This window comes from Molossus molossus, unplaced genomic scaffold, assembly GCF_014108415.1.
Source record: "Molossus molossus isolate mMolMol1 unplaced genomic scaffold, mMolMol1.p scaffold_m16_p_3, whole genome shotgun sequence".
NCBI lineage: Eukaryota > Metazoa > Chordata > Mammalia > Chiroptera > Molossidae > Molossus > Molossus molossus.
This window is the reverse complement of record NW_023425366.1, coordinates 110197620-110210442: the sequence shown is the minus strand read 5'-3', so window position 1 is coordinate 110210442 and position 12823 is coordinate 110197620. Positions and strand designations below refer to the sequence as shown.

Below are 12823 nucleotides of genomic sequence, written 5' to 3'. Positions count from 1 at the left end.
AATCCGTGACTCTTCAATGGGGCCAACGCTCTAACCACTGAGCTAAACCGGCCAGTGCCCCATAGAGTTCTTTTTCTCCAGTTTGAACTTAGAAGTATTGGCCCAAGATATTACTTACAGTAGAATTAAAAGTATGTTTTCTGATCTTACTTGCCTATTAATATATGCATTTGATAATTAACAATGTGCTAAGCAGTCAAAGCAAATAATTACTTTTCTAGTGTCTGCCTCTGTGTAAGAACTAAATGAGGAGGAAGCCACTAATTGCATATTAAAAAATGATAACTAGTTTTAAAACATTCTGTTTAATCTCAAACCACAACACTTAAAACAGTCACAGTCTTTCACTGGCTCAGTTACAACCCCACAAAACAGTCCAAATCTTCAGAACAGATGTAAATTCTGCTTGGGTTGCACTAAATATAAAATACATATTCAAAAGTCTGCTAGTTCACATTTACGAGGTCTTTTGACCAACTGGTAGGGTTGATCATAAAAACTGTACCTTTTAATTTACTTATGTTCAGTATATTTTATTTAAGAAGCAATGTAATCTCATGAAAAGTTATTATTGTGAGTCTTATTTTGAAATATTCAGGCAGGATAGTAAGAAGCTAGGAAAATTCCTTTGCAAGTGGAATGGGGAAACTGAGACAGGCAGTTAAACAGCTGAGCAATTTATAGCCAGGTGATAAATAACAAGGTCTTATCTTCCATAACCAAGGACACTTAGGAGCAAATGGTTTATAAATCCAGACCCTGTAGGGGCTGACCCACCTGGGTCCTGGTTCCTCTTCTGTGACATTCTTTGAAGGTGAAACTGACCAGAGTATGACCCTGACCCTATTAGCTCATTTTGATGAATCAGCATATTAAAGGATACATCTGGAAAGCTGATGAGTATTCTATTGAGATCCTCCCCTGGGATCTCTCCTAAAAGTCCTGCCTTTATAAAACAGATAAAAACCCTTAAGACAAAGGACCCAGTGCACTCTCTCTGGCACATACCCACGCCTTCTCTGGCTTCTTTTCTCAGGCCTATAACTTTGCTTTCTTTCTCCTAAGCTCTAAGGGTTCCCACAAGGCTTCAAACGAGGGGAAGCAGCAGGCAGTAGCAGTTACTCCTGGGTGAACCCCTTGAACCTGTCTCCAAGGGCCCTCCTTTCGCCTCTGTAACTTATTTCCTGAGTCCACACAGTGCAGATGGCTCAATTCTGCTGCTGTGACTTTCTTTCTAAAGGGTCAAGGCAGCCTTGCCTAGGCTCTACTCTTTCAAAGAGCTAAGGCAGCTCCACTTAGGCTCACTCCTGTTGCTATGATCTTGTCTCTTCCATCCTAAGCCCTTCCTTTGTTCACTGTGCCCAGCTTTAAAAAACGTGCCCTCAAAATCACCTGGACTCATATTGTGAAATCCTCCCTGCACGAAGTCAAGAAACCACACATTCCAGACCATGCCAGGGCAGACCCACCTCTGTCCAGGTCCCTTTCTGGTGATGATATGACTGAACACATTAACATAATTCAGAACAAGTCAGAAAAAAAATCTACAAAAACATGTTATATAATTCTGGTGAGTCTGATAATACTCTCTTTTTATCTTATTTTATTTTTTATTAACCCTCAGCCAAGGATATTTTTTCCATTGAATTTTAGAGAGAGTGAAAGGGATGGAGAGAGGAGACGGGGAGAGAGAGGGAAAGACAGAAAAGGAGAGAAAGAGAGACACTGATGTGAAGAGACACAGTGATTGGTTGCCTCCCACATACACCCCAACCAAGGCTGTGGATCAAACCTGCAACCCAGGCATATGTCCTTCACCAGGAATTGAACTATGACCCTTTGGTCTGTGGACCAATGCTCTAACCATTGAGTCACACCAGCCAGGGCCCATAACACTCTTATTTTTAAAGGAAAGAAACCACTGGACAGAAAAATGTTAAATTCAGAATCTGATTTTCAAGTGTCCAGTAAAAACAAAAATGTACTCACTGTGTGGTCCAGAGTCAGAGCTCTAGCTGATGCTAAAGTGCTTATTGGGCTAAATGATTAAAAACAAAAACAAAAAACAGCTAAGTGCAAATCAGACCATTTGGAAGTAGCATTAATCTGTCTGGTCAACTAACACCCTAACCTGGTCTACCGTGTAAACCAAGACTTCGAGTCCTGCTATGATTTCTATCTCCTTTAGAAATGAGCACTCTGTGGTCACTTGATAGCACTGTATAATCTCAGCATCCGGGAACCCTCAGCCAAGAGTCACCAAGGATGGCCTGAAGAAGGTAAGGAGCATGTCCAAGTTCACCCAGTGCAGGAGCAGATGTGGAGCTGGGATCCCAGCCACCTGAGCCCTAGTTCAGGTGTTTCTCCACTAGTTTATTTTCTCCCTTCTCCATCCAACCACCTTTGTAAAGGCCCAACAGCAGGACAGGCTGCTTCTCCAGCGATTACATCACTGGGTTGTACCTGGTGGGAGTCGATGACATGGGCGTGAGCATGTTCAAGAGTGTGTGTAAATACTAGAAAACAGATGAGGGAAGGTCTGAGGGTTCTCCCTGCTGATTACACTGCCTGGACTTTGGGGAGAGCAATTCTGGACAGCACTTTTTCCATTCTTACATCTTCATTCTGGGATTGTTCTAGATAGGCTGGCTGTCAGAAAAGTGAGCCTTGATGGGGAGGAATCAATGCATCTTGGCTTACTGAAAGAGCCTCGGCTTCTAAAGGCATTGGACATCACTGCAGGACTCAAGAGTCTCAGTTGTCAAGTTAACATCAGGTGAAAACGAACATCTACAGCCACTGCAATGGTCCTCAGGTCATTGCTATTCCATTAAGCAGAGCCAGAACCCACATAAGAGCAGCCATAGCTGCCTACTCTGCCTCCCTGAGGGGCAAGGGCAGTTTCCACTTGCTTACTGGGCTATCAGAGAAGGATTATCAGAATAGAGGAGAAAAAAAGCAAGGTGTAGAAGGCTTCTATTATTTTCACATTCCTAGCACTATACTCTTCTTTAGGGGAACCATCCTGTCCTTCAGACCACATGATTGCAGTGGAGCTAACTCCACACCCTGGTTTCAGGGGGCCACATGAGCTGGATGAGTGTCGGTCTGGGACTTTGTACCACCAAGGATGGAAATCTAGAACCCCCAGGAACCACTACCTAGAGAGAGCCTACATGAGAATGAAATCAGCCTAGAGGAAAGCAGGGCTGAGCAATGAAGAGTCCAACTCCTGAAACCCCTCTGAGTCCCTGAATCCGCGATACAGAAAACCCAACTCCACCTCTGATATTTACAGTTCCATAAGGTAACACACACCTTTAAAAAAATTAATCCAGTTTAAGTTAGATTTCTGTCACTTAAAACTAAAAAAGCACTAACAAATACAGGAGAAATAATTGTTAGAAGGTGGGAAATAAGAAGAGATAATTACATTTACTGATAGAGTTATCTGGAAGCAGTTCACGTTTGTCCCCTGGAAATAAAGAAAGGTGACACGTGGGAATCTGTTCCACTTTTCATATTAAGCTCAGATCATCAGAACTGTAGCTCTGCTTAATTACTGTGATTAATCTCGCCAAATTCTAAATATAAAATGAGTGCATTTTCTGATGTTCGATGATACAGCTACAGTCATGAAGAGACGAAATGAGCCATTACCGAATGAAGACATCTTTTAAGAGAAATCATTTTTTTTCTGCCCAAATGCAGTCTTAACTGGGTAAAAGAGAAAAGGTCACAGTGACAACCCGGGTCTTACCTGGCATGGCATGGATGAGGTCCCCACACAGAACAAAGAATCTGGGCTTGGGCTTCAGCTTGTTGATGGCCTGAATGGCTTGCTCAGTTAGGCGAATCTCCTGCCCCCACTCATCTCCACCGTTGTCACAGTCACCAGTGGACCAGGCCTTCATCAGTCCAAACTGTGGGTCTGCACCCTGGATGAAGTAGAATGGGCCTTTCCATTCCCTTTCCTTTTCTTAAAAAAAAAAAGCAGAGGGGGGGAGAGGGAAGAAATATTATGACGTCTGTCAGGGAAAGCATCCAGGTTACAGTGCGAGTGGATACAATATTTTTCTTAAATTAAGTAGGTCATTTTAATAAGCTGCTGTTCAAACATACCATTTTCCTGTCATAGTCTAGAGGATGTTGATTTATACTAATTATATCTGGGACCCAGTGTTTCCCAAAGGCCAGGACAAACCACGTGGGCCTCGGCAGCCATGCAGCAAGCTGTTTGTTTAAAAGCTAGCTGGCCAAAATGGAGCTCGGAGGCACAACTGCACACTATAGAGAGGATATTAATGTTCAATAATAGGTTTTTAATTAGAATTGAAAATGTCCCAAATTGAAAGCTACCAGAAGTATTATATTTAAATTACTAGGTGAAGTGCTCTCAAATCTTCTATGCCAGGCTTAATGGCACAATTTGCACAGTTTCAGGAGATGTGACAGAATTTTAATTATAAAACTTGGAGCTCAGAAGCGCTGGCTATCTGGTGGGAAATGCCGTGCCAGAAATGAAATCTTGAAATGAGTTAGTCAATGTGGGAAAAAAAAAAATCGATGATAACATTTCAAAGACAGCATGATGTGGGCATAAGTGAGGTGTGATGCTGGAGGGGTGGGAAAGAAAGGGAGAGAGGATTCTTGGAAAGAGAGGTAGGTCACATGCACTGAAATTATCAGGCTTGACCCTCCTATTGGTTCAGCTGGCCCAAAGGTCTCTACCCTTATCTTCCAAAGAACCACAGCTAGTGTCTGCTTCTGCAGAACTGGAATGGCCCCTAATGGGCATGGAAGCCCTGTGGAGTTCAAACTTTTTTTTCTGGCCACAGAGTCCCTTCTTCTCCAAAAACCTCATGTGGCAGACCAATGTTGAAAACACAGAGCTGCCCCTGCCCAACTGGGATCTGGGGATGGCACAGTCTGAAGACCCCTGATCTACAGCCCTGGTGCTTATCCTCCAAGAAAAGTGAAGCACAGAGAAGTGACCTGAGTTGCCCAATGGCCCAGCAGCAATTAGTGACAGGGACAAAACTACTCCGCAATCTTGAAACTCTTTTCTTTTTTAAATAAATTAACGTATTTAACATGTTAACTGAATAAGTGGCATTTCCTTTGGAAGTCATGAAAATATTATAATTTCCAAAAGCTCCTGGGATTAATCTCATGTTTCCATGTTTGATTCATTCGTTTACTCAGTAAGTACTTACTGAGAGCCTACCCGGGCCCCATTTGAGGTGCTCACCATACAGGGGTGGGCCAAGACAGGTGAGATCCCTGCTCTCCTGGGCTTAGGAATCATGGGGGAGACAGACAAGGACATCAGCAGAGAATGGAGCCAAGGGCTATGCAAGGATGAAGAGGGAAGCAATGCTTGTTTAAATTGATGCAGAGGGAAGGCCTCCCTGCGGTGGTGTCATTTAAGCTGAGTCTAAACAGCAAGAAGAAGCCATTTGTACATAACCTTTTAAAATCCCATGGCCACCCGCCCATAGCTTACAATCATCTTCAAGTGTACCTCTGATTCTAGGACGCCCTTCCTTCTTCATTCCTTTTTCAGAACTTAAAAAGACAAGATGCAAACAAATAAAACAACCTGTACATACTTTATAGAACAAGTTATATATGCATGTTAATCCACGAGTTCTTGACCTATAGCTCAGAGTGCTAGTTGCTCAGTAAATCACAGCCAACCTGAACTCAATCTGAACAGGGACTGCATGAAACCCTGGAGTATGCATCTCCTTGCTAAGAACAGTGAGAGATCCTGCACGATGATAGATTCAGCTCATTCACTGAGACCTTATTGTGTGTGACAAAAGACTCCCAGATGGCCCCAAAGGCCCCGTGTCATGATACTCACATCCTTGTGTAATCCCCTCCCCTTGAGTGTGGGCTGGACCTAGTGACTTTCTTCTAAGAAACAGAATAAGGTGATCCGCAGAATATCCGTCCCTTCAGGAAGAAGGCTAGACCAAGATATAGACATAACCTAAATGTCCCTTGATGGATGAATGGATAACAAAAATATACATACATACAGTGGAGTATTATTCAGCCTTAAAAAGAGAAAATCCTGCCATTTGGGACAATATGGCTGGACCTGGAGGACATTATGCTAAGTGAAATAAGCCAGTCACAGAAAGACAAATATTGTCTGATCTCATTTATATAGTCTGTAGATTCTAAAATAGCCAAGCTCATAGAAGTAGAGAGTAGAATGATGGTTGCCAGGGACTGAGGGTATGGGAAAATGAGGTCAAAGGGTACAAAGTTTAGTTATGCAAGATAAAGAAGTTTTGGAGGTCTATACAGTATAGCGTCTATAGCTAACAATATTGTGTAGTCTACCTAAAATCTGCTAAGACCGACCTTATGTTAAGTGTTTTCACTACACACATACACTCATCATCATCATCATCATCATCATCATCATTATAGGGATAAAATACTTATCATCATCATCATCATAGGGATAAAATACTTATCCCAAACTCAAAGAATTTACATATCAAATACGTACAGCTTTTTACATGTTAATCATAACTCAATAAAGCGATTTAGAAAAGAGAGATTAGGCTATAAAAAGAGTGTGACTTTCATCTTGCTCACTCTTTCTCACTCTCTCCTGGAACCCTTGCTCTGCAGGAACAAAGCTGCCGTGGTGTGAACAGCCCTATGGAGAAGTCCACATGGTAAGGAACTGAGGGGGGCTCTGGCCAAAGGCCTGTGAAGAATGAGACCCTCCATGTAACAATCCAAAACCACATGAGTGAACTTGGAAGAGGAGCCTCCCTAGTCAAGCTTTCAGATGAGACCACAGCCCCAGCTGACACCTTGCCTGAGCCCTGTGGGAGAAGCTAGGTCAGCCGCACTCAGATTCCTGACAGGAACTGTGAGATGATACATGTGAATTGTTTCAAGCTGCCAACTTCTAGGGTAATTTGTCACACAGTAAGAGATACCTATGGGTCAGGCATTAAAAATAAAGGGTGAGGAAGAACTCAGGGAAAAAACTAAGATTCTGATTGGTGTTTTAAAGTTAACTATTAGCACCCTTTGTTTATTTTACTTGAATAATATCTGTTTTGTACTGATGAATGCATTTAGCAGTGTTTCTGTTTCTGAGACAGTTGGCAGAGCTGCTTAAACTAGATAAATTAATCAGAAGCAGATCAGGGAGGTGATTATCACCCCAAGGGTGAAGCATAAATCAGTGTTCTACAACAAACAGAATTTATAAACAGTTTTCTACAACAAATGTTTGAACAAATATAGTTTCCTATGGCAGTGATTCTCAACTGGTGTGCAGCAGCAGGCACACTGGTGTGCCACAAGAATTTTTAAAACATGCAATACCTGACTATTTAGTCAGGGGCACTGACTTTTCCCTTAGACTGTCAAACAAAAAAAGGACAACAGCCATCTGGTGTGAATAAATCAAAATCATACCTATTTTTTTGTCTGATGAGCAAAACATGTTTTATGGTGTGCCGCAGAATTTTAGTAATTAGCTTACGTGCCATGAGATGAAGAAGGCTGCTAGTCGCTAGTTATAGTCTTAAAAAGTCCATAGTTCTTGGAGGTGTTAAAATAAAGTTTCATTATCGCTTGTTTACTTAGTAAAATCTTATAGACAGAATCTCACTTTGGTGATGACAAGACACAAAATAAATAGATGTGACCTGAAACGAGTAACAGCTCACATTTCACTGTTCTACTACCTGTCTACCTAATAAAAGCAATTTGTTGACTTGGGCTCCGCATTCTCAAAAGCACCTGGATCCTCTTAAGATTCCTGCTACAAAGCTTGTGGTCTTTGGTCTCCTCCTAACTTTATTTATTTATTTTTTTTGGTGGTACGTGCCCTTAGCGGGAACCGAACCCGGAACTCTCAACCGCTGAGCCAAACTGGCCAGGGTTCCTCCTAACTTTAATAAAGGCTGAATTAAATATATCTGCGGCCTGTAATCCTTAGTTCTAGAAGGAAGACTCTTTTGTATACATTTATACTTGCTCCAACCCCTCAGAAGGGCAAATTTTTATGAGAATAAATTAACATTTGCATGAAATTATTTCACCGAAGTCCAGAGTTACCCGCAAAGCAGGGCATAGGTATTAGTTAGGTGACATCTTCAAGAGCCAGTGATGCCATCCCTTCCAGGGCACAGCAAGAGCCCAGACTCTCTTTAGACTCTCTGAAAGCATTGTTCTGGCAGTTCAAGCCACGAAGTGTGGACATACTGAGGCCCATTCCCGAGGCACCCTGATACACCATCAGAGCATTAGAAAAGACGTGTAAGGATCTGCAGCTGGGGGAGGGTTGTTTTTCCCCTAGTCAAATAACTTAAATATGAGACTGCCTGCTTAAAGAGTAAATGACTTACAATGCAAATTAAGAAGCAGAATTGCCTGGAAATGGAGGCCGAGTCAGAGAGAGAAGGCCAGGATGCCGGAGCGAGGATAAGCGGGAGCACTGGGGTTCAGAGGGCAGGGCTGGGCCCACACCTCAGTCTTCAAGGTGTGGCCGGTGGACCACCAGCAGCATCACCACTGGGAGTTTGTTGTAAAAGCAGAATCTTAAACCCGCCTCAGAGTCGGGATCTGCATTGTAACAAATCCCCAGGTGATCGCATGCAAATCCAAGTTTGAGAAGCATTAGCTTGCAACTAATCAAGGAACTGCTTTAACACTGTTTTATAAGAAACACATGCAAAGTGATTTTTGTTTCCCTAAATTAAAATAACGACTTAGAGGATTTGTTCTTGTTGTAAGTGGTGGTGTTTTTATGGTCTTGCATTGTTTCGTATATTTTCCTATTCATTTTTAGGTCCCTGTCTGTGCCCAGCTCAGGTATTTGGTCCTAAACATTTCTTGGTATTATCCATTACTATCTAATCATCACCCATTAAATTACCTGTACTGAGCTGAGTGAGCCTGGTTGTTTTATTTATTTATTTATTTATTTATTTATTTATTTATTTATTATCCTCACCCAAGGACATTTTTCCATTTTCTGTTCAGGTAGAGTGGGAGGGAGAGAGAGGAACATCGATGTGAAAGGGACACATCGAGTGGCCTCCACCCGCACGACCAACCAGGGCCGGGGACAAACTGCAACCGAGGTACGTGCCTTTAGCGGGAACCGAACCCGGGACTCTCTGGTGCACAGGCCGACGCTCTAACCGCTGAGCCAAACCGGCCAGGACGAGTGAGCCTGTTTATTGCAGGCAGGCCCTCCTAGGAGGCCAAAGGCTTACCTTACAGATGCCCACCTTTTCCCAATGAAGAACTGGAAATTGTCAGTGATGGAAGGGTTCCCAGAGTTACTTTAATCAACCCCCTCATTTAACCAAGGGGGGATACTGAGGCCTGGCTAGGGAACTTAGTCATGGTTCAAGTTCAAGGTCACACAGTTAATAAGCAGCAACTTTTACTGTTCAGAATCTCAGTGCAGCCAGGCAGGTCTGAAGAGGAGAGAGCCACAAAGAAGATGGAATTACCCTGAGCTGCCTGAAAGTTGTCCCCCTCCACAAAGACACTTTTGTCTCCAAAAAGTCTCCTTTGAATGGAACATTTTGGTAAATAAGAAGCCTGGACACAAAGATAATGCTGGCAAGGCCTGAACTTTACCCCAGTAGGCTGTGATGCTCACAGTCCTGTGCCAACAGCACAGGGCTGATACGGGGTACAGACTGGGAGCCAGCACATTCATTGTCCCTGGGATGCTAACTGGTGATTTCTCCAGAGATTACAAACTCCAGATCTTTGGATATGGTCTGGTTAGCAGATATGTTCTATTTGGCTCATACAGGGTTTATAAAATTTTGAATTTGTTGCCAACATTTTTAATTCATGAGTTTCAAACATACACCTGTGATTTTTCATGGACAATCTGACCATACCAGGCCCCTGTGGAATGTGCCAATGACTGGCTGGGGCTGAGCAGTGGCCACCCCTCTAAAAGGGCATGTGCTCTCAAATTCACCACAGTCCACACCTGGCCCAAGTCACCATCAAGCCCCCTTAGATATCTGTGACGGCAAGCAGCTTATCTATGATAACCCTTCGATTTTGCTCAGTGGCGCAGAAGAGGAAACCAAGCAAGGTCACGGATAAACAACCTGATGGAGACCACAAGGGGTGAGGGGCAGAACCAGGCCTATTACTCCAGAGCCCCAACTTCAGGGCAGGTGGTCACATAGGTGAGATTACAAAGAACTACCCAGCTAGAAATGCTGAAGTCTGTCCACATGACAAGCCAGAAAAAACAAGCTCTGAGCTGCCATCATAAATTACCATGACTTATTGTTACCACTGCCTAAATCAAATAGTTAACATAGCCTAAATCAAAATTTTAAACTAATTTGAAGTTATTTTTCAAAGAAAAAAATTAACCTTAGAAAGAACTTTCATTCATCCATCGTATAGAGAATAAAGAGATCGGGCCACCTAACTGATAGAGACTGTCAACATAATCATCTTTCAAAATTGAGGAATAAAAAGACAATGGATTTGGGGTAGCATTAAACTATGGACAGGAAAGGCCTTTGAGTCTTCCGTAAGCACTATCAAGTGTAAAATAACTGCATACAGAAAAAACATCTTAAAAACCTTTAAAAAATCACACCATGCCTTAGCAGTAATCCTTCCTATGAGACTGTTTATGTGCCAATAGCCTGCCTGAAAGACAAGACAGATACTCAAATTGTAATCACTCTTTAATATCACAAACTAAATGTTTTCTCGAATCTGTCTCTGCCAATAAATTTTCTCTCATTTTTATTACACCTTTTGGGCATATTTGGTCATTGTTAATGAAAGCTGACTTTTTAATATATACCAAGAATTAGAAATTTCATTGATCCTTTCACTATTACCAGTTAATCAATGACTAACTATAATAAATGTACTCCCAAAAGCAAATGAATCACTACTTTCATTACCCAAGTAGGAAAAGGCCTAAGGGAGCCAGCTCTGTCATTAATACCTAATACTACAATAATTTATGATGCGCTAAACCTGTGACTTTATAGGCAACCTCAAATAATTCAAGGTGAATACAATGATAATTTAATTTTTATAAAGAAAAGCCTCATTTTCGAAATCTAGTTTGCCTTTTGAAAGACCGAATTAAAGTCATTAGATACTGGTTAAGAAGTCTGATGAGCAAATCATGTGATTAACGAGGTTGCTGTTATTACAATACCACGTCATTGTACTGTAAGAATATTTAAAAATTCAATGTTTTGGGCTCCTATTAACTTATCTGGCTCAAAATAATACATGAACTGGGACTACAGGGGCCGCACTTCTCCATTTGTCTAGAAAGCCACAGAATTAATGGAAAAGTGAGTAGAAAGCAGTTGTTTGTTTTTCTGGATATGTCCAAGCTCCCAGTTTGTCCCTTCAGCACCTTCAATTCAACATTCCCACAGCAAGTATATCATCTTTCCTTCAAGACTGGCTCCTTCTCCTGATGGCCCTGATTTTGCCACTATGGTCCCCAGGCCACCCATCTGTAGATGGTAGAATCATGTGTCACTGTGTACTTTTAGCCAACCAGATGGTTTGTATTCATGACCATAGCATCTCCCATACTGGTGCATCCTTCTCATTTGCAGCAACATCACCTTGGGTCAGGTGTTAATCATTCCCATCTGGGGTTACCAGGACAGCTCCATGCAGTGCCCCCCCCCTCTGATCCAACCAGGGCAATCACTCTTCCTAAAACCCTTACTTTGATCATCAAACTCCCTTGTTAAAGGGCCACAAGCCTCTAATCTCTGTGAGAAAAGCCCCAGGGTTGCTTTCCCTCCCCAGTATATTGTCAGCATGCATCACTTGGGCCCTGGCATGTGGGAAGTAGTCAGTAAACATTTGGTGAAGGGATAAATGAAGATGGCAATGGATCCTCACTCATTCTGGCACCTGGGGCTAAAACGTCGTCCAAAACTTTGCCAGCTGCATAGATTAGTCCCCACTAGACCAATGGCTCTAAATCAGGGACAGTTTTGATCCCCAGGGGACACCTGATGTCTGAAGACATTTTTGGATGTCACACCGGGAGGGGGATGGTGCTTCAGGCATCCAGTAGATAGAGGGCAGGGATGGTGCTAAACATCCCATGTGACACAGGGCAGCGCCACAACAAAGACTACTGCAGCCCACAATGTCAACGCCAAGGTTGAGAAAGCCTGCACAAGACATAGCACAGGATGCCTCCAACGGACCCTTATCTGCTCCTCAAACACAGCCTCTGCCTTCCCACCCCTTCCTCCAGGGAAGCTCTCCACCCCACCAGCTCTTTTCTCTTTTTTTCCTACCAATTCTTTTTCCCACTGACATTCCATCTGTCATTCCCAGCCCAGCTCAAACACTACCTCCGCCACAAAGCCTGTCTCCCTCCTCTGCAAGATGCAGCTCTGCCTCTTTCCCTCATTCAGCAAGTTTGTTCTGAGCACCCACCGTTATGACATATGCCACCCTCGTCACTGGACATTCAACAGTGAACAAGGCCATAGGTCCCATTCTTTAAGATTTACAGAATAGTGGGGAGGTGGACAATGAACAGATCAACAACTAACTAAATTACACATGTGCCCCGTACTTCCACAGAAATCATCAGGGTGGTCACAGGCAGAGGGACTGGTGGGTGGGAAAGCTTTGGTTGGATGGAGTAGCTAGGAAACATGCGAGCCGAGATCTGGATGAGAAAAAGCCAGGCACGGGGGGAGCTGTGGGGATGCACTCCAGGCAAAGAACAGGGCAAATACTCAGGCCCTGAGACCAGGGGCAAATGGGAATATAAGGAGGG

At 43.0% G+C, this 12823-nt stretch overlaps 1 protein-coding gene across 3 annotated transcripts in view; it reads right to left on the bottom strand.

The window, feature by feature from the left end:
- CPPED1 (calcineurin like phosphoesterase domain containing 1) overlaps positions 1–12823 on the bottom strand; it is a 111704-nt gene that overhangs the window by 88004 nt on the left and 10877 nt on the right. For 2 of the 3 annotated variants that reach the window (XM_036279649.1, XM_036279651.1), the window contains exon 2: positions 3761–3979. In XM_036279649.1, the coding sequence (XP_036135542.1) occupies positions 3761–3979 (219 nt within the window). Of the gene's footprint in view, positions 1–3760; positions 3980–5524; positions 5565–12823 lie in introns of those variants that run through there. The other variant, XM_036279650.1, reaches the window with a different exon arrangement.